We start from the raw sequence: 21999 nt of genomic DNA on the forward strand, positions 1-21999 counted from the left end.
CGATAAGAATGATTCCCCCTCGGATAACCGGTTTGCATCAAGCCTTCGATCTTTTTGACTCTCAGTCTCAAGTTTCTTGAATTGCAAGTTTACATAGTTAAGCACCTTCCTTTGCCAATGAATTATATTGTGACGCCCACCAGTGCCTCTTTCATTCGCATTCGTCTATGCTAAGTCATAAAATATAACCCTTCGACAATAGCCACACGATGTCGTCCAACGTCGGCCTCTCAACTCCCCGCGGCTCAGGCACTTCAGGCTACGTACAGCGCAATCTTTCCGTCCTCAAACCACGCGACGCCGGCGTCGGCGTCCCATATACCCTTGACGGCAACAATCGAGGCGGACCAAAGACCCGCAAGCCCGATGAGAACATCCTTAAACACGACCGGCTGCGGGAGATCGAAGTCAAAGTCCTGGAACTCCACGACACCTTGGAGGACGAGGGCAAGGACGAAACCGAGATCGAAGAGGAGACGGAGAAGCTACGGGAACGGTTGACTCAGGAAATGGAGCGTGGTTCGAAGAAAAGCGGTGGTGGTGCTGCCGGTTCCAAGAGTCGGCTCAAGAGTTATCAGGTGCATGAGTTAGCCGAGGCCAAGGAGCGCGAGAGTGAGAGGCTACGGAGGGCTTTGGGTTTGAAGGCTGGAGAGGTCCCTGAAGATGGTGAGCATCCTATGGCGAGACAGGAGAAGAGGAGGCGGAAAAGGGAAGAGGAGGAGGCTGATATTCCTGCTGGTCCTGCTGATGACGGACGGTAAGGGACGCTTTCCTGCGTTGAGACCGACATGGTCTGCCTCAACAGAGCAAGGCCGATATCTGTCAGATCCGCCCACACGATATTCTGAAGAAGGATGTTGGTCGTTCCAAGACACCGCAGTCGTTTGAATCGCCGTCATCTGCTTAATGAATCAACACGACCACTTTGATCAAAGGAAAACTGGATACGTCCTTCACCAACAAAAATCCAATGTACTGCATCAAATCTGAAGATGTAGTCAGCTGCATGGAAACTTCGGTCGAGCAGGCGGACGTGCTTTTCATTGCAGCTAAGCGAGAAGCTGGAGATCTATGTGAAAATACAGACACTGCAGTGAGAAGCAGAAGTAGTGAGGTTATGAGATAGGTCGATTCTGAGCCTACCATTACCGTGGAGCCATGGAACGTTTGACGCTTTTGGCCTGAGGTCTTGGATTATTGGAGCCTGAGGAACGAATACTCGAGGCTTTTTGAGACATATGTTGCCTCTAGTCTAACAACGTAATATACCGTGACAACGCTCCAAACATGCCGACTTCGTAACTGCTATTCCTATTTCCGTGCGCTTTAAGCAACCGTGAGCTCTCTTGGCGGTAGTTCGGTCTCGTATTCAATCTCAACCCGACCAGGTTTCTTGCGAGGCTTCGGTGGCGCTGCAGCGCGTTTCCTCTTCCCGCCGGGTGCAGCTTCCCCATCCTCATCCTCATCTTGGCTGCCTTGATCGCTGTCTTCTGAATCTTCATCGCTGTCGGATGCATCCGACCCATCATCCTCTTCATCGGCACTCTCACCACCAAGCCAGTCATCAAAATCCTCCATCTCATGTTCTTCTTCACCCTCGCTCTCTTCAAAGTCGGAGACATATTCGACTTCAGCTTCGAGATCTTCTTCCAATTCTTCCTCCTCATCGGCAAGGTCTTCTCCCTTCTCAGCCCGCTCCAGGCCCCGTAACACCTTCTTCCATACATTTTCTTCGACGTTGATAGGTCTGTCACCGTATGCGCCACTTCTCAATCGATCGATCAATTCTCGCTCGATGGCCCGTTCGACCTTCGCAGCGCTCTCGGCCTTGCGCTCTCTTGTCTCTTCTCTGCGTCTGATTTTTGGCGCGAGCTTCGGTACCAGTTTCTCTCCCAACCTTTCCTCTTCCTTGGCCAGTCGCCGCTGTCGGATGGCCACCTGCGTCAGCCTCGTGAGCCGCTGCTTGCACTTGTGGATGTAGAATTTTGGCCAGTAGATCAGTTTTTCATCGATCTGCGCCAGTGCTTTTTCATAGTTGTTTGGCAATCGGATCTTTTCCCACCATTTTGAAGGCAGATGTGTTCGTTCCGGGCTTTTAATGTAGAGACACAGTGCTCCTGTCTCAGGATCCGGTCGTATCGTCGCATATCGAGAGTTGGCAAGCGGACACGATTGTCGATTGCAGAACCCTGTCAAGTTGTATTCATTCCTGCAGAAGGTCTGCTGTTTTGTATTGAGCCTGATGAGGAGAGAAAAGTCAACTGTCAGCCATTGTTTCTCGCTGGGTGACTAGTGGCTTCATTTGGTTGTACTCACTTGAGCTTGAAGGAACAGAACTGCTGGTTAATGACCTGCCATACTATTTCGTCTGAAGACATCTTGCTAGAACAGATGAGAGCAGGAAATGGCCTAGTGGAGGTGGTGAAAGCAACTTTGGGAGTTGGGCAAGACCTGCGCAATGAACTCAAAAAAAGTTTGGAAAATGCAATGGCGGAGAAACTCCGCCAAGACATTTCTTATCGCTTATCAAAATACGCTAAGCCACAAATGGTTCAAGGCTAAAAGCAGCCTCCCTTTTTCCAACAATTCCAGCTGATGAGTATGTTGGCCAATTTCACCACAGCCTTGTCTGTGCAGCGAGTGCCGAATACTCAGATGCAGAACTCTGCTGCTACATTGAGTTTTATTGCTTCGGTACGCATTCTCCAAGCTATAGTGACAAGCACACGTCCGCTTGCGACCCTACTGTCTCGGTTTGCACCCTTGCGATACCTGCATTACCCATCCCTAGCCCCTTTTCTAGACTCTCTTGCTTCGACAAAGGATGACATTGTTGGATGACAGTGTTGATGCTCGAGGCACTTTTCTCTCATTTTGCTCTTCACACATGTTTCTCATGATGGAGGAACGCTCGCGGTGAAAAATTGCTATTCCTAGGAAAGAATTCACACACCGTAATTGTTGCTTTCGCCTAATGTGGACAAACAACTGCACTAAAAGTCCTTCACGAAGATATGAGTTTGAAGCATGAATGAGGGGAATACATATCAGCTATCACGATGAATCAAATCAGATTCGGTGTTGCCCAGCCCGGCTAGCTTGTGGACAGGAGACACGGTCTTTACAACACCGGCCCTCTCGGTGACGGCAAGTTACGTGATATATTGTCTACACTCCAAGTTAAAAGGGCTCTTCACTCCCAATAACCTGCCTGTGAGACACAAATGCCCGACAAACCGAGGAAGCATTCTGGCCAATTTCATATTAAAGCTGGTGGACGACTTGCACCATGACAACATCTACAGAGTTGGAGAAGCTCGTGGTGCACCTTCAGCGAACTGTGCAGACCCTTCAAGACCGCGAGGCTATCCGAACTCTATTAGACCGCTATACGGCTCTGCACGACCAAGCCTTCACCGATCTCGATGCCCGCCAGAAATGGGAGGATCTCTACGCCCAGGACGCTGAAGTTACCTACGCATTTGGGAGCTATAGAGGCAAGAAGGGTTTGGGCGAATGGGCCTGGGGTCCATCAGTTTCCACTTACCCACAATGTCACTTGCAAAGTAGCAACTTTGACATTTCACTCGATCAAGATGGCAATACTGCCGCCGTGAGATCGAACTGTATCACCCATTGGCTGTACGACAGAGATAATTTAGCTCAGCATTTTGATGCAGGCGGTGTGTATCACTGGACTATGGTGAAAGAGGACGGCGTGTGGAAGATCTGGAAGTTAAATCTCAAGGTTGCGTGGACACATGGATTTGACCTGGCAGGCGTCTCGGGGAGTGAAACGTCGAAATTACCTACCAGCTGAGGCCGGCATGATCCCTAAGGATCTAGGCCACTATGTTCTCATTCAAGTAATAGAGAAAGACATCCTTTTTGTTTAAAAAAATATCCTAATGTAGTTTACTGCTGCCACACAATGCTAATGGCTCGAAAGTCCATATTCATCGGGATGGAAATCCATGCAATCCCACCCTAAACAGGTCCTGATCCAAAATTTGTTGTCGCTGTTCCTGTAGCTCAGAAATGTCCCAGTTCGACCACAACAACCTTCCCTTGAGATAATCTGCCTCTGGACTAGAAAGCCAGACAATAAAGTGTGCAGGTAAGTTGACTGAAGGTGTGAATTAGCCATAGCAGCAATTAGAGATATCTATGAGGCTTACCACTGTCGAGAGAGATCGCAGTTGTACCTGATTTGACAGCCATAGCTGTAGCCACCAGGCCTGGGTGTACATTGAAAACTCGTAACCACGGTTCTTCCTGTTGGAGAATTTCCATCGCCCGTGTCATTGCAATTTTGGCGCCACTGTAAGAGGTATGACCATTTACATGATCTTGTCTAATGCCCCAATGCGCCAATACACTCGATATGTTGATCAACGTTGGCGCAGGGATCTTTGAACGCGCTAGCGCTGCGCGCCGTACAAACTCTTGTGTGACGATAAAGCTCCCCTTGACATTGACCTCAAAGCCCTTCCACCAATCATCAAGTGTTGCGTCACGATAACGAGTGGGAATGGTTTGAAAGCCGGCGTTGTTTACCAGTACGCTCACACTCCCGAGATCTGATTCGATGATCGAGAATGTTTGTTTGATCCCAGCTTGGTCGGTGATGTCAACAGGAAATAGGTGAAGGCTAGACATTGAGCACTCTGAATCCTGCTCGATTTCTGCCTTTGCAGACTGCAGAGCTTCGCTATTGAGATCTAGCATGGCAACATGCTTGGCTCCAGCTTCCGTAAACGCTTTGCAAATTGCCCTTCCGATTCCCCCACCTGCGCCTGTGACAACAACAACTTTACCGGCCGCTGATAGCTCTGGTCGGTTCGGTGAGATGCCAGGATAGACATCTCGATGGAATGTTTTGGTGAAAGATGGTAACTCTGCCATTCTTGCTTTTGCTTATATTCTGCCTTCGCACAATTCCCTCAGAAAGAACAGAGCTTTGGATAGCTGGTTCAAATAACTTTTCAACGAACGTGTAAAGAGTTCACACTATTAAAGACCATAGTATTTGGTTTGCCATCCTGCTGTTAGACTGTTGAGCATAACGATGCTTTCGATCAGCCAAGTAACGGAACCCACCAAAGCCGCGGTTCGTGTCCAAGTTACCTAAGCATCTGCTTAATGAATACGACTTTAACTTCCCGCGGTCGGTAGTTTGAATGCCGTTTCTTGAGTAGAACTCAGTTAAGAGTGTCTTTCTTAACTTTTGAAGTTTGAGCGAAACGATCATCAGCCTCTTGCCCCCGCAGTTTGAAACTACCGAATCGGCAAAAATGGATCAGGTATGTACCCAAGTTTTGGAAGCCTTGAATCTGTGTAACACCTGAAATAAGTTTATGCTCAACGGACGCAATGCGCTTGTCACTGGTGGGAACCAAGGCATTGGACTTGCTCTGGCCATTGGTCTAGCTCGAATGGGAGCGAACATCATAGTATTCGATATTGCACCGCCATCAGCAGAGTTCGAACAGATCTCAGGAGCCTGGGGAGTGCGCACGGCGTACCGTAAGGTGGACGTCTCATCTGTGTCAGAATTGAAAGCAGGCTTTCAGGACACGGTTAAGCCATTTTGCCGCGACGATGGGCTGGATATATGCATTGCAGCCGCGGGAATCAACCAGCTCAAAGATTTCACTGATACAGAAGAGAGGGACTTTGATCGGCTGCTCAGTGTCAATGTCAAGGGAGTGTATTTCACTTGCCAGCTTGCCGTAGAGGCAATGATCAGCCCCGAAAGTGAAAGCAAGGCTGGAACGGGCGGGAGGGCAAGCAAAAGCATCATTGTGATCGCCAGCACGGCAGCTCAGGTAGCAGTGAAGACTCACAATTCAAGTGTGTATGCTCTAAGCAAGTCAGCAGTACGGGGAATGGTACCCGAGCTCGCGAAGGAACTAGGACCACGTGGAATTAGGATCAACTCGATCAGCCCAGGATATACTCTGACAGCTATGACAGCGGGATATCCTGATATCGTCAAGCAGTGGGAGAATGACACAATGCTGGGCGTGATTGGCGTACCTGAAGACTATATCGGCGCTGCAATCTACCTGGCAAGTGGTGCCAGCAGGTACGTTACCGGTCAGGATTTCTTGGTTGATGGCGGAATGACAAAGTGGTGATTGAACGAAAGAATGGTCGTGCAATACTAGATCCAACAAGCTCTTGACATGACCAGCATTCAGCTGCCTGCACCAGGCCCCTTTTTAGCCAACCTGTCTTTTATGTTCTATACGCTCAAACCTGCATGGCCGATAGGAAATTCTCACTCTATCTATTAATTTACGGTTGAATGCTTGGGGCCCTTCTCAACATCGGTTTACATCCCCTATTGAGAGCCAACAGATGGGAAACATTCACGGTGATCCGTTATGTGCATCGTCTTCACTGGAACATTGAATACGTAAATCGTAAGTTCTGAGATCTCTGAAGCTTATGGTACTTTCTGAATTGTTCTTCTGCAGACGATAGTTATGATAACTGCTAACTAATGGATCAGCCCGCAACTTACGAAGGCTCACTCTCAGGTTCAATGCCGCCGTTTCCGGCCCTCGTGGAGGCCGGACTGTATGCTTTTGAGCAACAGACCAAATGTCAGGATCCACTAAGTGGCACGATTAGAAAGGTCGCTAGTCTAGACCAATGCGATCTTTGATTTTCAACCACGATTTGTAGCCCCTCTCCGCAAGCACCTCCGGACCCACCGACTCCTTATCCATATCGCGGTGGAAAATCTCCATACTCACCCATCCTTGCCACATTTTCTCTTTCAGCCAGAGGCGGAGAATCTCATCCATTGGAAAATAAGCGCCAAACTCTGATTCAAATGGGAATAATCTTCCCCAGACACACCAGTGCATGGTCGCATCCCAATGAGCCCATTCTGACTTATAGCCTGGATGACCCAGGGAAAGAGGCTGTTGCAATCTTTCAGCATCACTCAGCTGGACATAGAAGATCTTTTCCACAGGACACTGTTCTTTGAAGCGTTGTAGCGTAGCGTGAAGGGCAGCGACCCCTCCTGGAATGATACCAGACCCGGTGTTGGCGGAGTGTGGGTCTGCCCAAGTCCTGGCCAGGACATGATACGTGTCCAGACAGAGTCCAAAATTCTCCCGATCCACGAGATTGACGATCCTGACCGCGTCATCCAATGAGGCATGATGAACACCCCATGCCAGAGTTTCGTATGCAAATAAAATTGCTTCAGATGACGGAGATTCGAGAATCTCCTCTTTGCCGACGTCGGCTAGCGCTCGGAGTTCTTCGACAATGGTGTTCTCATCACCAATAGAATTTGGTTCGTACGTACTTGGGACTTGAATGATACCGGCTCCCAAGGCGCGGGCCAAGCGAACATACTGACGCGCAGATTCGAGTCGATCTTCCAATGGTGTGAGAACTCCCGCGAAATCGAAGAGTGGTTGCAGCGCGATGACCTGAATACCCCTGGCTCGACAAAGATCTCCTATCTTGGAAGCAGCTTGCAAATGTGCCAATCCGTTTTGTTCTGCGAATGTGACCAGGTCGGGGTGATAGATCTCTACCCCTAGATACCCTTGATTGGCTATACTGTCAATCTTGCGCTCAATCGTATGGGATGGGTGCCAGCCCAATGAGACGGTGGCAATCCCCAGCTTGTGGGTGTTCTCTGACTTCATGCTTCACGCAATGGATGAAAAATCTGGGTGTCGGAAGGTGAAATTCGTACCGGAACGAAGACCTGGTGGTGAAGTCGGATGTTGACTATTTCATGTCTTTCAATATCTGACCGGTAGAACGGGGGATTAGTGACTCTCCGCAACTCGGAACCCAGTCGGCGAGACAATAACCGATCGCTTGACCTACACAGCATTCACGGTCTAGAACAATCGATGGTGCGCATAAGAGCTACAGGTATTTAGATCAGATATACTAAAAACGGTTTTCGCGAAACCCGTATTTCTGTCCCTGGGCTGTGGCCCGTGCACGCATTAGAGAAGGAGATCATATTGATCTTGTCGCTCGTACTCGGGACTCCTGAAGACCGTGACAGAGAACAAGCAGTCCACTTGCTTCAAATAAGACCTAATCGTTCAGCGATGTATCAAGTCTTCAAGACCAGATCACCAATTTTTGTAAGAATACAACGACGTTGTAACCATAACACAACATGGGGTTCTCTGCAAATCACAAGAAGCTGAACTGGCGTACTTTCTGGTGCTGCTGCTTCTTATCCCTAGGGAGTTACTCCTACGGCTATGCTGCTTCAATCGTTCGTCACCTTATACCTGCTCGTTTGAAAACATATTTATCTGACTGCGAATGTCATAGATTGCCACAACACTCGGCCAGCCAACCTTCTTGATGTACATGCACCTGCTTGACGCTGAAGGCGTTCCCGCGGCGAACGCATCTGCCTTGAGCGGAACCACTGTGGGCTTGTTCTGCGTACGTACAGACATCAACCTCGATATCTTATCATTAAGCCAACTCAATAGCAATGCTAATGCTCTCGATATAGGCAGGAGGTTGTATAGGTGTATTGGTCTCAAGTTGGGCCCTCGACAAGTTCGGCAGAAAGCCGACCATGTATGCCTTGACAGCTCTTTACATTCTTGGTGGTATTCTAGTCACAGCAGCTCAGAACATTGCCATGTTCATCGTTGCGCGAACCATTCATGGATTCGCTGCTGTCAGCTTCATTGCTACTAGTATGTTATAATGTGGAGCGCATCTACAGCATGTGAATGAGAGAATGACACTAAGCGCATATTACAGCGTCCATGTATATCTCCGAGCTCTCCCAGGCAGAGACACGAGGATTTTTCGTCGGCATGACTGGTGTGGCAATCGCCTGTGGCTATACCACTGCTTCTCTAATGGGTCTGGCCTTCTCATACACAACGAATCCAAGCGTCCAATGGAGAACTCCACTTGGTATCTGCCTTGTGCCGGCCGCGGGTCTGCTGGTCGCGTTATACCTCGCGCCAGAATCTCCGCGCTTCTTGTTGACTAAAGGAAGGACAGAAGAAGCATGGAAAATTGTTAGCAAACTGCATTACGATCCGACATCTGAGAACCAAGAATATGTCAAGGAGGAGTTCTTCCAGATGAAAACACAGCTTGAATTCGACAGAACCCTGGACTCTTCATGGATTCACTTGTTTAGAAAGCCTTCCTACCGAAGGCGAACCCTTATGGCTTGCCTGGTTACCTTCCTTGGGCAGACAACTGCTGTTCTTGTTGCAGCTGCCTACGTGAGTGTTCCAGCATAAAAGTGTTCTGTGACAATGGAGACTAATACTACGGAACTTTAGGGTCCTTCCCTCTACGCGGCCCTCGGATTCAATGTCAAGCAGAGCCTTATACTCCAATGTGGTTGGATTGCGGGTAAGCTTTCCTGCTATCGACAGTTGGATATGATTCCAGATCTCTCATTGATTCATTGATTCAGGTTCGATCCCAGCATCGCTTACTGGTGCAATTATGTGTGATCGCTTCGGACGCAAGCCTTTCATCATGACTGGTTTCGTTGGGTGTATCGTGTCATTGTCACTTCTCGCTGCCATGCAGGCTGTTTATGCTCCCAGTGGAACTAATAAAGTCGGACTCGGATGGGCTGTTGCCGCCCTCTACATGATCGTCATATTCTACTGCCTTGGTGTCGAGTCCTGTGGTGCCCCTTTTTACACTGAAATCTTTCCCACCCATATTCGGGCAAAAGGCGTCTGCTTTTGCGTCTTTGTCAATAGTCTGGCAAACCTGCTCTATCTCGAAGCCGCCCCCACTGCCCTCCAGAACATCGGTTGGAAATTTCTGCTGGTGAGTTTGTCTGATCCAATGGCCTCTTTGATGCACCCAATGCTGGCAATCATCGCTGACAAACTCACTCATTGCTGCCCTATAGGTATTCATCGTGGTCTTGTCCCTTGGGTCCGTTCTATATTGGCTCTGGATTCCTGAGACTAGATCAGTGCCTCTGGAAGAGCTTGCGGCGATCTTTGGCGATGCGGACGAAGTCAAACTCTATTCGAGTGAATTGACTGTTGACAGCAATGGTGAAGTTGCCCGCGAGGAGCATCATGAAACAGAAAAGAGCAAGCAAGTACCTGATGTTGTCATGCGTGAGAGTATCTAAGCTTTTCATCAGGCTTAAGAGAACAAAGAGAGCTACAGATATTGCGGTGAGTCAAAGTGGTTTGGTAAATTCATATCCAGAGTTCAAGCTAGACTCATAGTATATATTCTCTCTACTGGCGGCCAAAAGATGGTCCAATTCACGCATTTGAAGGAGAGCTATATCTTAGAGTTAGGCAAGAGATTCTTGGTAGCCCCTAACAAAAAGCGTGACTGAAGGAATAGAAGGCTTGTGGTGCTCTATAAAAGTCATTTGACGCAGAGTTTACTAAGTAGTCAAGCAACAAGATCCTGAAGTCCCCCACATATCCTGAAACTGTTCGAGAAGTAATTATTCGATCTGAAGCCATCCTCGCTCAAGGGTTTCTCCCATAAATACTCCTTCTGCTGGAGATTGCTATTACAGCAGACATACTAGGCTATTGGATCAAGGGTCAGGATATGCAGCAATTGATATACGTCAGTGCAAAATCTTCTCCGGAGAATTTTGAGGAATTTTGCTTTAATCCGATTGAATAGTTCATATACGCCTCGGAGTAGTGCTTCCTTGTCGCTTTGCATCACGAGCATGCGTAAGTGTCTCACTGCTGTCTCAGGTCATCATGTGCAAAAGATGGCTTCATCGCCGTGAATCCGGAGATACGTTCGAAGATTACAATCTCGCCTGATGGAAGGGAATCAGTACATGGTCCACATTTTTCAGGATTTGGTGCAGTGCGTATACATACGTGGCTTCAACCACAGATGCTCAGTGGCTTCCAAGTATGGTGTGTAGTAGGGTTTGTGCAGTTGAACCTGTTAAGAAGAAATCAGAAGGGTTGAATCCCAAAAAGTTTTTGTTTAACCTTTCTGAGGAAAAGCGAAGAAGAACTCTTTTCAACGTTGGCCAAAGATTGTAAGTATTTACCTCGTCAAGATACTTGCGCGATGCATTCCACGCTTCCTGGATTCGAATGATGCCAGGCTCGTCTGCATTTTGTACGATCTGGCAAAAATCCAGCCCCGGTTCCTTCCATGCTTCATCAAACAAAGCTCTGCATGCTTTTAGAGCGAATGGGACATTCTCAGGCGCAAAGTAGAGTGTCACATGGATCATGTAGCGATCTGGTACTTTCGCTATTGATGACATACTCGGTCAAAACTGACTGTAGGCTCTATCGAATTGCTAAGGTCGGGCAGTAGATAGTAACACGAAATCGTCCCAAGGGTGTTACAATACGCGATGGATTGTCGTGATTTATGCTCAAGCAGTTGTCGTTCTTGGCCCGGCTCTGGTGAACACCGCTTGCGGAGCTAGCTAACCTGTTGGATACTAGTCGAACAGAGGCTAGTTGTCGTTCGAAGGACCTTTTGGGGAAACTAGACTGAGTTAACCAGCTTGCCTTCCGTTGCGATAGTTCATGCCATTAACGAGAGGTGGACGACAGAGTCCGCAGTTCAAGGGAAATCAAAAAGTGGAAAAATTGATGAGTTTTCGGTTAGCCGTGATTTTCATTCACCTGCCTCGTTACACGCAGTCGAAAAGGGAGCTCCATTAAGACACATATAGCCGTGCATTGTGTCTACCTAGATTAGATGAATCTACTTCTGCACCCGTTTTGCGATTTGCGCCTGCAGGAGCTCGAGTTGCTTGGGATCACGTCCTTTCTCGAGTCCACAGTCGATCTCTTCAACTGCCCCTGTGGATCCGTCATATACCCAGCCCGTGATAGGAATTGATGGCTTCATAAGGGGATGGCGCCGGAGAAAGTGTACATCATCCACGACACTCCGATCTAGCACCTGCCTTTCTGTCTCGCCCTCTTTCCAATCAAATGGTACCCACGCAACGCCTTGCGTCCACAAGTCAGCACCTTCTAAGAATGGCCCATCTTTCATGTTCGGGTCGTTTTTGGCGATCGCTGCTCGGAAGAAATCATCGTTGCAGTGTAAGGAACCACAATCTGTACAGTATAATATAACTTGTCAGAAGGAGGTTCGATCCGCCGGAAGAAGCTTGAGGATGCGACGGCGAATCAATGTTTCTTACCGGTATGGTGAATGATCATGATTTCTTTGATGTCACTCAAGATCTCAATGCTTGCAATTGTTCGAATCACATCCGGCGGGCTCGTTCTTCCTCCCCCATTGCGAATGATAAATGCTTGATTATGACTCAATTGGAAGAAATGGTCGGGGCTACTTCTGGCGTCACAACAAGTGATGATGCCCACTCGAGAGCTGGCGCCGACTGGAGGATCTTGATCTCTGAACACGTTCTTTACATAATTCTCGTTGGCAGCCTTGAAGTCAAAAGCAACGTAGGGATTAAACTTGTCGTGTCCAAGAGTTTTAGACATTGGGAAATGCTTAATGACCTCCTAAAAGGTCTTTATTCTGGCAGGGAGGGGGGAGTCGAAAGGCCAGAGAAAACTACAGCGAGATAAATGAGAAGTTTTAACGCCCACCATCAAGCTATCACGGTTGTTAGCCTGGAGCGAGGGTCATACCCGTCTATTCATCGCCCGGCAATGTCGCACACCGGAGGTGCAGTCAGCTTGGCAGATATTGGAGCCACGGGACCGTGCTCCCCGTAGAATTGATCAATCACATCTAGAGTCGATATACGTAGCTGCAAGGCAAGTTGTGAATCAACCGGGGTATATCTTTCCCGTGCTCCCTCCCTTGATTACATCTTCACCAGCACACGCTTCTAAGCGCGGAAATAGCGCCGTGCCGCAGTCGTGCGCACAGGCGTATATGATAGGGAAGTATGCGAGTATGTATATTTCGTAATGCTGCTGACCTCTCCAGCCAGTTAAGCACAAGCATATCCAGACGTTGAACCCTTTAACGCGGCTCACGGATTTAATCCTATCAACGTGGCACTGTCACACAATGGGCAGCACTATGCCAGGTGACGATGCTCCGATCGAGCCAGACTATGTGACTCAGGTCGTTATTGTTGGGACTGGGCCGGCAGGAGGATCTCTGGCCAGTTTCCTGGGTTCACATGGTCTGTTCTCAAATCCATACACCTCTAGAGGCGATGACGACCCCCGTATCTAACGATCACTCAATAGGCATTCAAGGAATAGTTATTGGGATGACCTCTACAACGGCAGAGACACCAAGAGCTCACATCACTAATATGGCTGCTTTAGGTTGGTTCCCGTCGTATCCTGGGAAGTCACTCAGCTTTTATCGTTAACCATTCACGTAGAATGTCTAAGAGATATCGGCTTGGAGGGAGAATGTCGAGAGTTGGCTAGCCCAAAGGAAAGCATGATGCATACCCGCTGGGGCTATAGTATGGCTGGCGAAGAGTATGCACGTCTCTATGCCTGGGGCAATGGTGCAGCTTTGGAAGCAAAGTACGCAGAGGCGAGCCCCTGTGAACCGGTCGACCTTCCGCAGACACGCCTCGAGCCACTTCTCATCCGCAAGGCCGCAACTAGCGGCTTCATAACTCGATTTAATACAGAGTTCCTGAGATTTGAGGATGATTCAACAAAAGGACAGGTTGATGTGATCGTCAAAGACAATGTCTTTGGCTCCATCCATCGAATAAGATGCCGCTATTTATTTGGTGCAGATGGGGCTCGGAGTCGGATTCTTCGACAACTTGACCTGCCCCTGAAGCAGAACCCAGGAGGGGGTCTGGCATGGAACGTTTTGGTTAAGGCAGACTTAAGCAAGTTCATCAGACACAGACAGGGTAACTTACACTGGTGCTATCAACATGATCTTGAGCATCCGGATTTCGCCTGGATCGGCTTTCCGCGCATGGTGAAGCCATGGGACGAGTGGGTTTTCATCATGTTTCCCGCCCCAGGCTACCAAGCGAATGTGCCGCCGACTCGTGAACAGTGGGAGAAACGAATCTCACAAATAATTGGGGACGCGACGGTCGAAATCAAGATTCTTGACGTCAGCAAGTGGCTGGTAAACAACATATGGGCTGAAAAGTACGCAATGGGCAATGTCTTCTGCTTGGGAGACGCCGTGCATCGACACCCTCCTGCAAATGGGCTTGGTTCCAACACCTGTGTGCAAGATGCATTTAATTTGGCTTGGAAGGTCGCTTATGTACTCAAGGGTAGGTTTGATCCGAAATCTGAGTATCATGTCAAAATACTTGACTAACATGTGGCTTTAGGTATGGCCGGTCCTGGATTGTTGGAGTCATACGAGGAAGAAAGGCAGCCTGTCGGAGCCGGCGTAGTGTCAAGGTGAGACTGCCAGCTTGATCTAGCGCATATCGATCCAATCATTGACTCAAATCCGTAATACTAGAGCGTTCCAGGGCTTCCTGGATCACTTTCCACTGTGGAAATCGGTCGGGATTCTTGAAGCGAGCGTTGAAGAGCGGCTCGCCGCATTTGCGGAACTCTCTATGAATAGTCCAGCGGGGCGGCAACGTCGCAAAGACTTTTTCAAGAGCATTCAAGGAACCAGGTACGAGTTCCATGGGCTTGGGATTGAGATGAACCAGCGATATGCCTCTGGTGCTGTCTATCGAGCCGACCAGGGCGCGATGCCACCACTCAAAGGGGACCCTATCCTTGATCACACTCGATCGACATACCCAGGGTCGCGATTGCCACACGTATGGCTGAACAAAGCGATCCCGGAACAGCCCATCTCCACCATCGACCTGGCCGGCAAGGGCAGTTTTACAGTCTTGACTGGCATTGGAGGAGAGCTTTGGAAAGAGGCAGCCACCAAATCGTCAGAGGATCTCAAGATTCCAGTAGTCGCATATTCGATCGGGTTCCGTCAAGATTGGGAGGATGTATATTTGGAGTGGGAAAACGTCAGGGACATCGAGGAGGACGGTTGCATCCTCGTCAGACCTGATCGATTTATCGCGTGGAGGGCCAATCAAATGGTGGAAGATCCGGCGAATGTCCTGTTGAGCGTGCTCCGGGAAATCCTGTATCGTGGCAAAGAATCATAAGGGTTGTCATTCGCAGACTCCCTACTCAAAACTTTTGGTGGACAACTGCCCAAGACCCTTTTGATCCCTCAGGGCTGTCAGAAAAGGATGGACCTGGACCCAGCCCACGAGTGACCACCCACCGACGCAAGGGATAGGCGTCTTAGGCCCTTCAGGCAAAGTGTTCGAAGTGGAGCCGGGTGACTGTACTCGACGCTTTCGCCATCTGACACACTTGGGGAGGAAGGGGGGGGAAGCGGTGGCCGCCTGGCACTTGGCATGGCCGTTCCCCACAATCCGGGGTTCGTGAAAACCGGCCATCCCAATGATTGTGGACTCACCTGCAGTTGAGGTTGGCGCCTCCTAGTTAAAAGTACACGAGGGCATACTCAGTACTCGGTAGTAGTGTTGGCTTGTCATAGGACGACTGTATTATGATGAGAACGAGGAGACGCCTGTACCTTAATATCCTACTTACCAGATTCTGTCCGCAGCTACCCGTGTACATTTATTTCGTTCCTAGAGACGCCCTGACATGGGCTAAGCAAGAAAGCCTGCCGAATAAATGCTGACTTCATGAGCCAGGTAACGCGTAGCACAACGAGGATCCGGGCTACATTGCATCTATTGCTGGCAAGAGGAAATCGCAAATCTTGAGTACTTTTGATCATGCAATACCGGACCAAGCTGCTGCTCAGATAGGGAAGTGAATGGCCAAGTGCGTATTGAACGATAATGGGCGAAGCGTTCCGTCGAGTAGTGGTCCACCATCTCCAGATCAGGTGGCCATCAGATGGCACTTGGTGTGTCAGCTTGAATGACTCCGGCGTTCACGAAGACCGGCGATGAGCAGTGGTGGATGAGTCCCAAGACATGGACTCAGCCGTCCACACCAAGTAACCCAACTACCTAGTAGATGCCCGCCAGTACCAACTTACCAAGACACTGGGCCACGAGGTATCGGATAGCAGTTGACAGCTATCCGTACCTGCTTCGGAAAGAGGTCGATACCTAACTAACTAGTTAATTGATCTCCTACGATGCTCAACTCTGGGGATGAAGAGCGGGGAAGACACTAACTTTAGGTGGCTCCTTAGCTCCTTGACTGGCCTTTTCAAGCCTAACCTGATTCAATCCCGCCTATTATCGCTTGTGACTGCTAAGGCGTTGCAAACTGATTGTGAAGCCTCAAAACCAGTCTCGAATCTATCTACCCGCACACCTAAAACAGCTACGCGGTGAGAATCAAGCTGTGATCCTTCTCAATCTCACAGAAGCATCTTGTGCTCTTGAAAGACCATGACTTCTCCCGAAGACGATGTTGACACCAACTGGTCCGGCTGGCTGGCGGACACGCCAAGTGAACCGACCGTGATATCCAGGAGATCCTGTGATCAATGCAACAGGTAAAACGAATATTTGTTTTCTTCCCTTGATGGGATGAGGCTTTCAATCCGTGCTAACGCGAACGTAGGAAGAAGAGCAAGTGTAAGATTGTTCTTCCCGACCAACCAACTTTAACAAATGAAAATCTGACTAGAGAACTTATGTCAACTAGGTGATCGGAAACGTCCATGCTGTACAAGGTGCATCAAAGGAAAATCTTCATGTGTTTATCCAGCGCAAAGGCGACGGCCATCGACTGGGGCAAGGTATCGAACACTATTAAATCAACTCCGACAATCGAGCTCCGGGATCGAACTAGGTATGCTCTACTCTAGCCTGCAAAGACACCCTTCCAGATACTAAATGTAGTATGAAGATCCTCTCCTAGATGAATTTGACGTGGAACAGCTGCAGAGAGCTTTACAGAGACGACGTCCAGATCTGCAGCTGTTGCCTAGGCCAATAGCCGACACGTCTTGTGATGCTTCAGTGGACGTCTTGGTCTCACCTACCGTTGTAGAGTTCAGTACTGAGGGGAGTTGGCCAGACGCAGTGGTCGGCGCGATCAACGAGTGCGAAGTTCCACCCTCAACAGATATGGATGCAGACCTGGCATTTTGGGCATCTCTAGCGGGCTGGCATGACTCCGAGCTGACCTTGCCTCCGTTAGAGTCAGGTAAGCCGCCTCGATTCCCCCGTCAGAGTTATATCACCCCATTACCAAAGTTAGTCAACTCATCATGGTCGAACCAGGTCCACCGTACCAATCGGTTGCCAATGTAACACTCCCGAATAACAGCACGCTTGACACTCACGACCTACGTATGCCTACAGAAGTGGTCCATGAGTTGTAAGACCTTTGGTTTCACCAGGTGCATACGTTTATTGACTCTGACGTCCAGGATCGACTTATTCTTCGAACGCGTACAGTGTTTCCTCCCGCTGTTTCACCTGCCAACGTTTACGCATAGGTTCAAAACCTTGACTGATGAGAGCTTGGGTTATCAGAATTTGACAAAGGAAGACGCTTTTATCCTGAACGGCGTCATGGCCATGTCATCTCGGTTCTCAAACTCACTCTTCTTCAACAACTCTTCCCCAATCACAAGGGGCCAGAGGTTCGCCGCCAAAGCACGCGCATTGCATGATGCAGCTTTCTCTCATGAAGATCGTTGGCAGCCTTCGCTGGCCCTACTGCAAGGCTGTATTTTACTGTCATTCCATGAGCAAACCAGCCGACCATCGACTGCCTGCTGGTTCCTCATAGGGTCGTCCGTTCGGCTTGCCTTAGAACTAGACCTGAATAACATTGATGCCGAACCACAGGAGCCACAGGTTGCGCGCAAGACGCCAGAAGAGTGGGTCATTACCGAAGAAAAAAGGCGGGCATGGTGGGCTGTCTGGGAGCTGGATGTGTTTTCCTCCACAATCTTGAGACGCCCTTATTGCATTGACAAGGAGCATATGGCCGTCTTGCTACCTATTCCTGACAACGAGTGGTTTGCTGACACACCTGTTCCTTCCACAATGATCAATACCAACACAGCACGTATCTGGGAAACTCTGTCCGACCATTTACATCTTGGTGCCCGAGCTTGGTTTCTCATCTCCACTTTCTTAATGGCCAGGGCGAATGATCTCCTCTTGCATACAGACACAACTTTAGACGACATCGAAACATTCGAAGCAACGCTACAACTTTTCATGCTCTTACTGCCGCCAGAGTACGACCTAACTTCGGCGGGTTTTCCGTTCAACGAGAGAAACTTTGCCTCTTATAACTGGATCATCTCCATGATCGTGATGCTGCATACGTATGTTGAACTCCGCCTTGCAATTTACGTTACAAATATAGGATTCAGCTGACCTGCTAGGGTTCGCGTCCTGCTGAGAAAGGCAAGGGAAACGCGACGACTGACCCACGATGAACAAACCGCAGATCAATCGCCTCATCCAAATCCAACGCCCCTCGACTCGCATCTCGTCTTCCGAGCAATGCAAGCATGGGCTCCGGAGTTCATTGCCCAATCCTGCCCTTTTATCACCTGCACCATCGTTGGACCGTCACTTGAAATGATCAACACAGCGTTGGTGGTCGACAAGGCCTCAACCCACAGCCACCATATCCAGCTCATAAAACTCGTTTTAAGACGGATCGGCAGGTACTGGGATATCGGAAATTGTGGCTTGAGTAAGCCAGATTCCCTGCATTCTTTCCCCAGGAGTATTGATGTCGAAGATGCTTTGCTAACAAAACTATCTAGGACTCGTTGAGATTTCGGAAAAAGAATCTGATCTAGCCACGAGTGGAAATGAATCGGAGCTTTTAGGACTACGAAAAAGTTTTTCTCTACTTGTTGGCAACTCAAAGCTGCAAGCCCAAGTCTCGACAAACGCGTGTTCCAGTCACGGATAAAGAGCAGATCGCCAAGTGTAGCCTACTATGCAGAATCCCCATGGAAGCCATGTACCAACGGTTCAGCGCACCATTCGATCGAAACACACCGTGCTGTAAGGACGTTCGTTCCCGCAGGAAAGGTTGTTGTTACCTTGCTCTGATGTTGTAATGGAGGATACACTGAAGCCTTATTACAATTTCGGAACCAATAAATAACTGTCCGCATATTTCCCACCTAGATGGACGTTGTGGAAGCCTCTGTTGAAATTCGGTTCTGCATGAGCGACATGGGGGTTGTCCCATTCTGGTAGAACCATTGTCTTCCCGGAAATCTGCAATCGGAGGGCTTCACCCTTCTCGAACACAATTCCCATAGGCCATATCCCGATATCCAATGGTACCACTTCACCAGGGGAAATGTACTCGGATTTGAGATGTGGGTGGAATGGAAGATATTCAGTGGACTTGTCTGCATCGATCGCTCGGTGGGATGCTCTCAAGATACCTGTCGGCCCTAGATATTTTGTCGGATTGACATTGGCGACATCCTTCACCGACTTGACAGACGGAGGCAGCTCATGGAGAGGGACATTGGATTGCTCCATAAGCTCACCGTCAACGGACAATTTACGAAGCATGACATAGATGTCGAGGTCGTTGTGTTCCTTGCACGATACAAATATCCGGAGCTTCGAGAACCCAGCCAGTGTTGTTCGCTCTGGGAAGATGAAGTCATACGTCGCCATTTCTTTCGTGGTTGAATTATATGAGTGTACTGCCTCTGTGAGACTGAGTTCATTCTGCAAAGTTTTGGCTGAGTCCAGGTATAATTTTGTGTACTGGGTCCGAGGGATTGGATAATCTTCTTCGACTTGATCGTACACCGGGTACTATAACGGAAATCTCCGGTCAGCAAAGAAAAGGGAAGGCGGTTGTACCACAAGATGTCTGGGGGATACTTAAAGGTTATACACACATTCTCGCCATACCGATACATGGAGACCCGGACTTTCGGAGTTGCTTCCCAGCCGTTGGATTTGCCTTTCAGGTATCGCTCGAAAAATCGATCCAAGTCGTCGACCGAACTATGAAGATAATCTTCATACCACTCTTGATGGGGGTGGAAACGCAACCACTTCTGGTCACAATCGATTTCTTTAAAGGCTCGGACAGACCCCACCGTGTGCAGCATGGACGAATAGGAGGCGAGCACATAGGACGGGATTTTGATCTTGCTGAAATCGACCCTTTTGGACTCCCAGTAGGCATCCCAATGTTCTCGGCTCTCACTCATCAGTGTGGCATTTTCCTGGAGACCGCGGCCTACAAGCAGTTTTCACATGTCAGATATCACAGATATCAATGGTAGCATATGGGTGTTGTCAAATGCAAACATACCTGGGATGCCCATCAGAACCCACCTCAGGAAGGGTGACCAGGGAATGCCGCCACGACGAAGTTGCTCGCGATACATGTCGCTGAACCCTTCCCATGGAGCGATAGCCTTTAGCGAAGGCGGCTGCTCCATTGCCGCCCAATATTGTGCAATCCCAAGCCAGGAGTTACCCGCCATACCAACAGCACCGTTGCACCATTCGAACTTTGCGGCAGCTTCGATAAGATCGTGACAGTCTTCCCCTGTAATGAAGTAAAGCACGGTGTTAGCAGTCAGAAACCGATAATATCTCCTTCGAGCAAGATATTCATTTGTCCGAATGACGCTTTGTCAGCCGAACACAAACTGACCTTCCTTTCTTCCGAAAAAATGCAGATTACCTTCACTGTCGAAAGAACCTCGAGCATTGGGGTCTAAAATGGCATAGCCTCGCCTACACCATTCATTCGGATCGGGTCTGAGAGCAATGAAAATGAGCACTGAGCAAAAGATCCGCACAAAGATGGAGGGATAGATCCACCAAGGTTATCTCACCCCTCGAACTTCTCCAGACCACTTTGTCGGCTCTTAGGGACTCCAACACGATACGGGACAACGTCCATCAGATTTGCACCTCCTCCACCTTTACCGTATGGTGAGTATGGCATTATGATGGGAACCTTCTTCCCACCCATCTCCGCTGGTCGGTAGATATCAGCGTATAACTATGAAGAAAAAAGGCGAAGATCAGCAAATTAAAGTCAAGGTGGTTGGGAGGCCTGCGAAACGAAAGCCAAATGATCGCATGAGTAGAATTTGAGTGTAGGGTCATCGAAACCGGGAAAAGGCGTACTTTGACACCGTCTCGCATAACAAACTCAACGTCTTTCTCAAAGATAATATCAAGCTCTAGGGCTTTGTTTTCAGGTGTCTTCCTCCAACCCTTGGGTAGGACTTTCTTCTCGTAGCCGAGGGGAATGTAGACAACGGCGGGGTCTCGACCGGGCAGATCAGCCGGGATAGCATCCTGCCAGATCCATTCGAAGCCATCGTCGGGCTCGATGCCCTTGTTGTACCCCGACCACGATTTGTCGATAGACATCTTTTCTCGCTATGGGTTTGAAGAAATTAAGCGATGTTTAGGATAAGGAGCATGAATCTGCCAGGGCCGGAGGACTTGAGACGTGTGTGAGCGCTCGCAAATGATGGCCAGAGAGCATTATATGAGTACCATGTAGGCATCATCGACTTACCGGCCTTCAAAGCGGAGCGCTTGGGGCATGGAAATAGAGCCGCACCGTCGACTTGATTACACACGTAGCGAAAGTGGCTCCTGAATCGAGTCCTGTCGAAGCCAGTGGTAGTAGCACGGCGTTCTCGACAGGCGGCCATTAGTGGATCCGCGATCTTTTACGCAGAGACCGCAGTTGAGAAACACCGAGCTGGGCGGACAGTGGCCGGAAGGGCCTGCCAGTGCTGGCATATTGCGTAGTGAACAGTTATCTCACGCCCTTATCATCGCAGTTCCCAGAGAATTCGTCTCAAAACACCCATTGCTTGCCTCGCGGCACAACACGTGTGAACCACCAGCGAGACTGGACCCGGAAAGCCGAAATCTGAGCACAATGTCGCCCCAAATCGTATTTAGTACGTGCCCTCTCTACTCCTAGGTGGCTGACCTGCCCGAAGCGGTTAAGCACAGCGGATAGACAGGTAGATTATTGGGGTTGCTTTAGGCCACTCTTAATCGAGCTACGAGTATTTAAGAATACAGCTTGTTCTGGA

At 49.2% G+C, this 21999-nt stretch overlaps 12 protein-coding genes across 12 annotated transcripts; 6 read left to right on the top strand and 6 right to left on the bottom strand.

Moving 5' to 3' along the window:
- Window positions 1-209: 209 nt before the first annotated feature.
- LTR84_007923 (uncharacterized protein) lies at window positions 210-761 on the top strand (the record flags this gene model as incomplete). The annotated part of the gene is made up of 1 exon (XM_064851475.1): window positions 210-761. The coding sequence occupies one exon, from the start codon at window positions 210-212 to the stop codon at window positions 759-761; it is 552 nt and encodes a 183-aa protein (XP_064710478.1).
- A 565-nt stretch (window positions 762-1326) lies between these two features.
- Window positions 1327-2378, bottom strand: LTR84_007924 (uncharacterized protein; the record flags this gene model as incomplete). The annotated part of the gene is made up of 2 exons (XM_064851476.1): window positions 1327-2239; window positions 2317-2378. 2 exons carry the CDS (start codon window positions 2376-2378, stop codon window positions 1327-1329), a joined length of 975 nt encoding a protein of 324 aa, XP_064710479.1.
- Window positions 2379-3289: 911 nt separating this feature from the next.
- LTR84_007925 (uncharacterized protein) lies at window positions 3290-3820 on the top strand (the record flags this gene model as incomplete). The annotated part of the gene is made up of 1 exon (XM_064851477.1): window positions 3290-3820. One exon carries the CDS (start codon window positions 3290-3292, stop codon window positions 3818-3820), a length of 531 nt encoding a protein of 176 aa, XP_064710480.1.
- Window positions 3821-4155: 335 nt separating this feature from the next.
- Window positions 4156-4905, bottom strand: LTR84_007926 (uncharacterized protein; the record flags this gene model as incomplete). Its single annotated transcript, XM_064851478.1, has 1 exon — window positions 4156-4905. The coding sequence occupies one exon, from the start codon at window positions 4903-4905 to the stop codon at window positions 4156-4158; it is 750 nt and encodes a 249-aa protein (XP_064710481.1).
- A 389-nt stretch (window positions 4906-5294) lies between these two features.
- On the top strand, window positions 5295-6140 carry LTR84_007927 (uncharacterized protein; the record flags this gene model as incomplete). Its single annotated transcript, XM_064851479.1, has 2 exons — window positions 5295-5303; window positions 5355-6140. The coding sequence occupies 2 exons, from the start codon at window positions 5295-5297 to the stop codon at window positions 6138-6140; spliced, it is 795 nt and encodes a 264-aa protein (XP_064710482.1).
- A 507-nt stretch (window positions 6141-6647) lies between these two features.
- Window positions 6648-7679, bottom strand: LTR84_007928 (uncharacterized protein; the record flags this gene model as incomplete). Its single annotated transcript, XM_064851480.1, has 1 exon — window positions 6648-7679. The coding sequence occupies one exon, from the start codon at window positions 7677-7679 to the stop codon at window positions 6648-6650; it is 1032 nt and encodes a 343-aa protein (XP_064710483.1).
- A 491-nt stretch (window positions 7680-8170) lies between these two features.
- Window positions 8171-10138, top strand: LTR84_007929 (uncharacterized protein; the record flags this gene model as incomplete). The annotated part of the gene is made up of 8 exons (XM_064851481.1): window positions 8171-8207; window positions 8241-8272; window positions 8332-8448; window positions 8522-8711; window positions 8779-9257; window positions 9318-9390; window positions 9455-9822; window positions 9908-10138. 8 exons carry the CDS (start codon window positions 8171-8173, stop codon window positions 10136-10138), a joined length of 1527 nt encoding a protein of 508 aa, XP_064710484.1.
- Window positions 10139-10718: 580 nt separating this feature from the next.
- On the bottom strand, window positions 10719-11266 carry LTR84_007930 (uncharacterized protein; the record flags this gene model as incomplete). The annotated part of the gene is made up of 3 exons (XM_064851482.1): window positions 10719-10801; window positions 10866-10932; window positions 11045-11266. The coding sequence occupies 3 exons, from the start codon at window positions 11264-11266 to the stop codon at window positions 10719-10721; spliced, it is 372 nt and encodes a 123-aa protein (XP_064710485.1).
- A 452-nt stretch (window positions 11267-11718) lies between these two features.
- On the bottom strand, window positions 11719-12476 carry LTR84_007931 (uncharacterized protein; the record flags this gene model as incomplete). The annotated part of the gene is made up of 2 exons (XM_064851483.1): window positions 11719-12080; window positions 12167-12476. The coding sequence occupies 2 exons, from the start codon at window positions 12474-12476 to the stop codon at window positions 11719-11721; spliced, it is 672 nt and encodes a 223-aa protein (XP_064710486.1).
- Window positions 12477-13014: 538 nt separating this feature from the next.
- On the top strand, window positions 13015-15076 carry LTR84_007932 (uncharacterized protein; the record flags this gene model as incomplete). The annotated part of the gene is made up of 5 exons (XM_064851484.1): window positions 13015-13132; window positions 13200-13280; window positions 13340-14215; window positions 14276-14348; window positions 14413-15076. 5 exons carry the CDS (start codon window positions 13015-13017, stop codon window positions 15074-15076), a joined length of 1812 nt encoding a protein of 603 aa, XP_064710487.1.
- Window positions 15077-16354: 1278 nt separating this feature from the next.
- On the top strand, window positions 16355-18715 carry LTR84_007933 (uncharacterized protein; the record flags this gene model as incomplete). Its single annotated transcript, XM_064851485.1, has 8 exons — window positions 16355-16461; window positions 16530-16543; window positions 16614-16760; window positions 16818-17117; window positions 17195-17291; window positions 17344-18255; window positions 18316-18603; window positions 18706-18715. 8 exons carry the CDS (start codon window positions 16355-16357, stop codon window positions 18713-18715), a joined length of 1875 nt encoding a protein of 624 aa, XP_064710488.1.
- Window positions 18716-19030: 315 nt separating this feature from the next.
- LTR84_007934 (uncharacterized protein) lies at window positions 19031-21316 on the bottom strand (the record flags this gene model as incomplete). Its single annotated transcript, XM_064851486.1, has 6 exons — window positions 19031-19729; window positions 19816-20162; window positions 20238-20477; window positions 20586-20692; window positions 20770-20939; window positions 21068-21316. 6 exons carry the CDS (start codon window positions 21314-21316, stop codon window positions 19031-19033), a joined length of 1812 nt encoding a protein of 603 aa, XP_064710489.1.
- Between the last annotated feature and the right edge of the window lie 683 nt (window positions 21317-21999).

Source organism: Exophiala bonariae (assembly GCF_035927105.1).
Source record: "Exophiala bonariae strain CCFEE 5792 chromosome Unknown scaffold_3, whole genome shotgun sequence".
Classification (NCBI taxonomy): domain Eukaryota; kingdom Fungi; phylum Ascomycota; class Eurotiomycetes; order Chaetothyriales; family Herpotrichiellaceae; genus Exophiala; species Exophiala bonariae.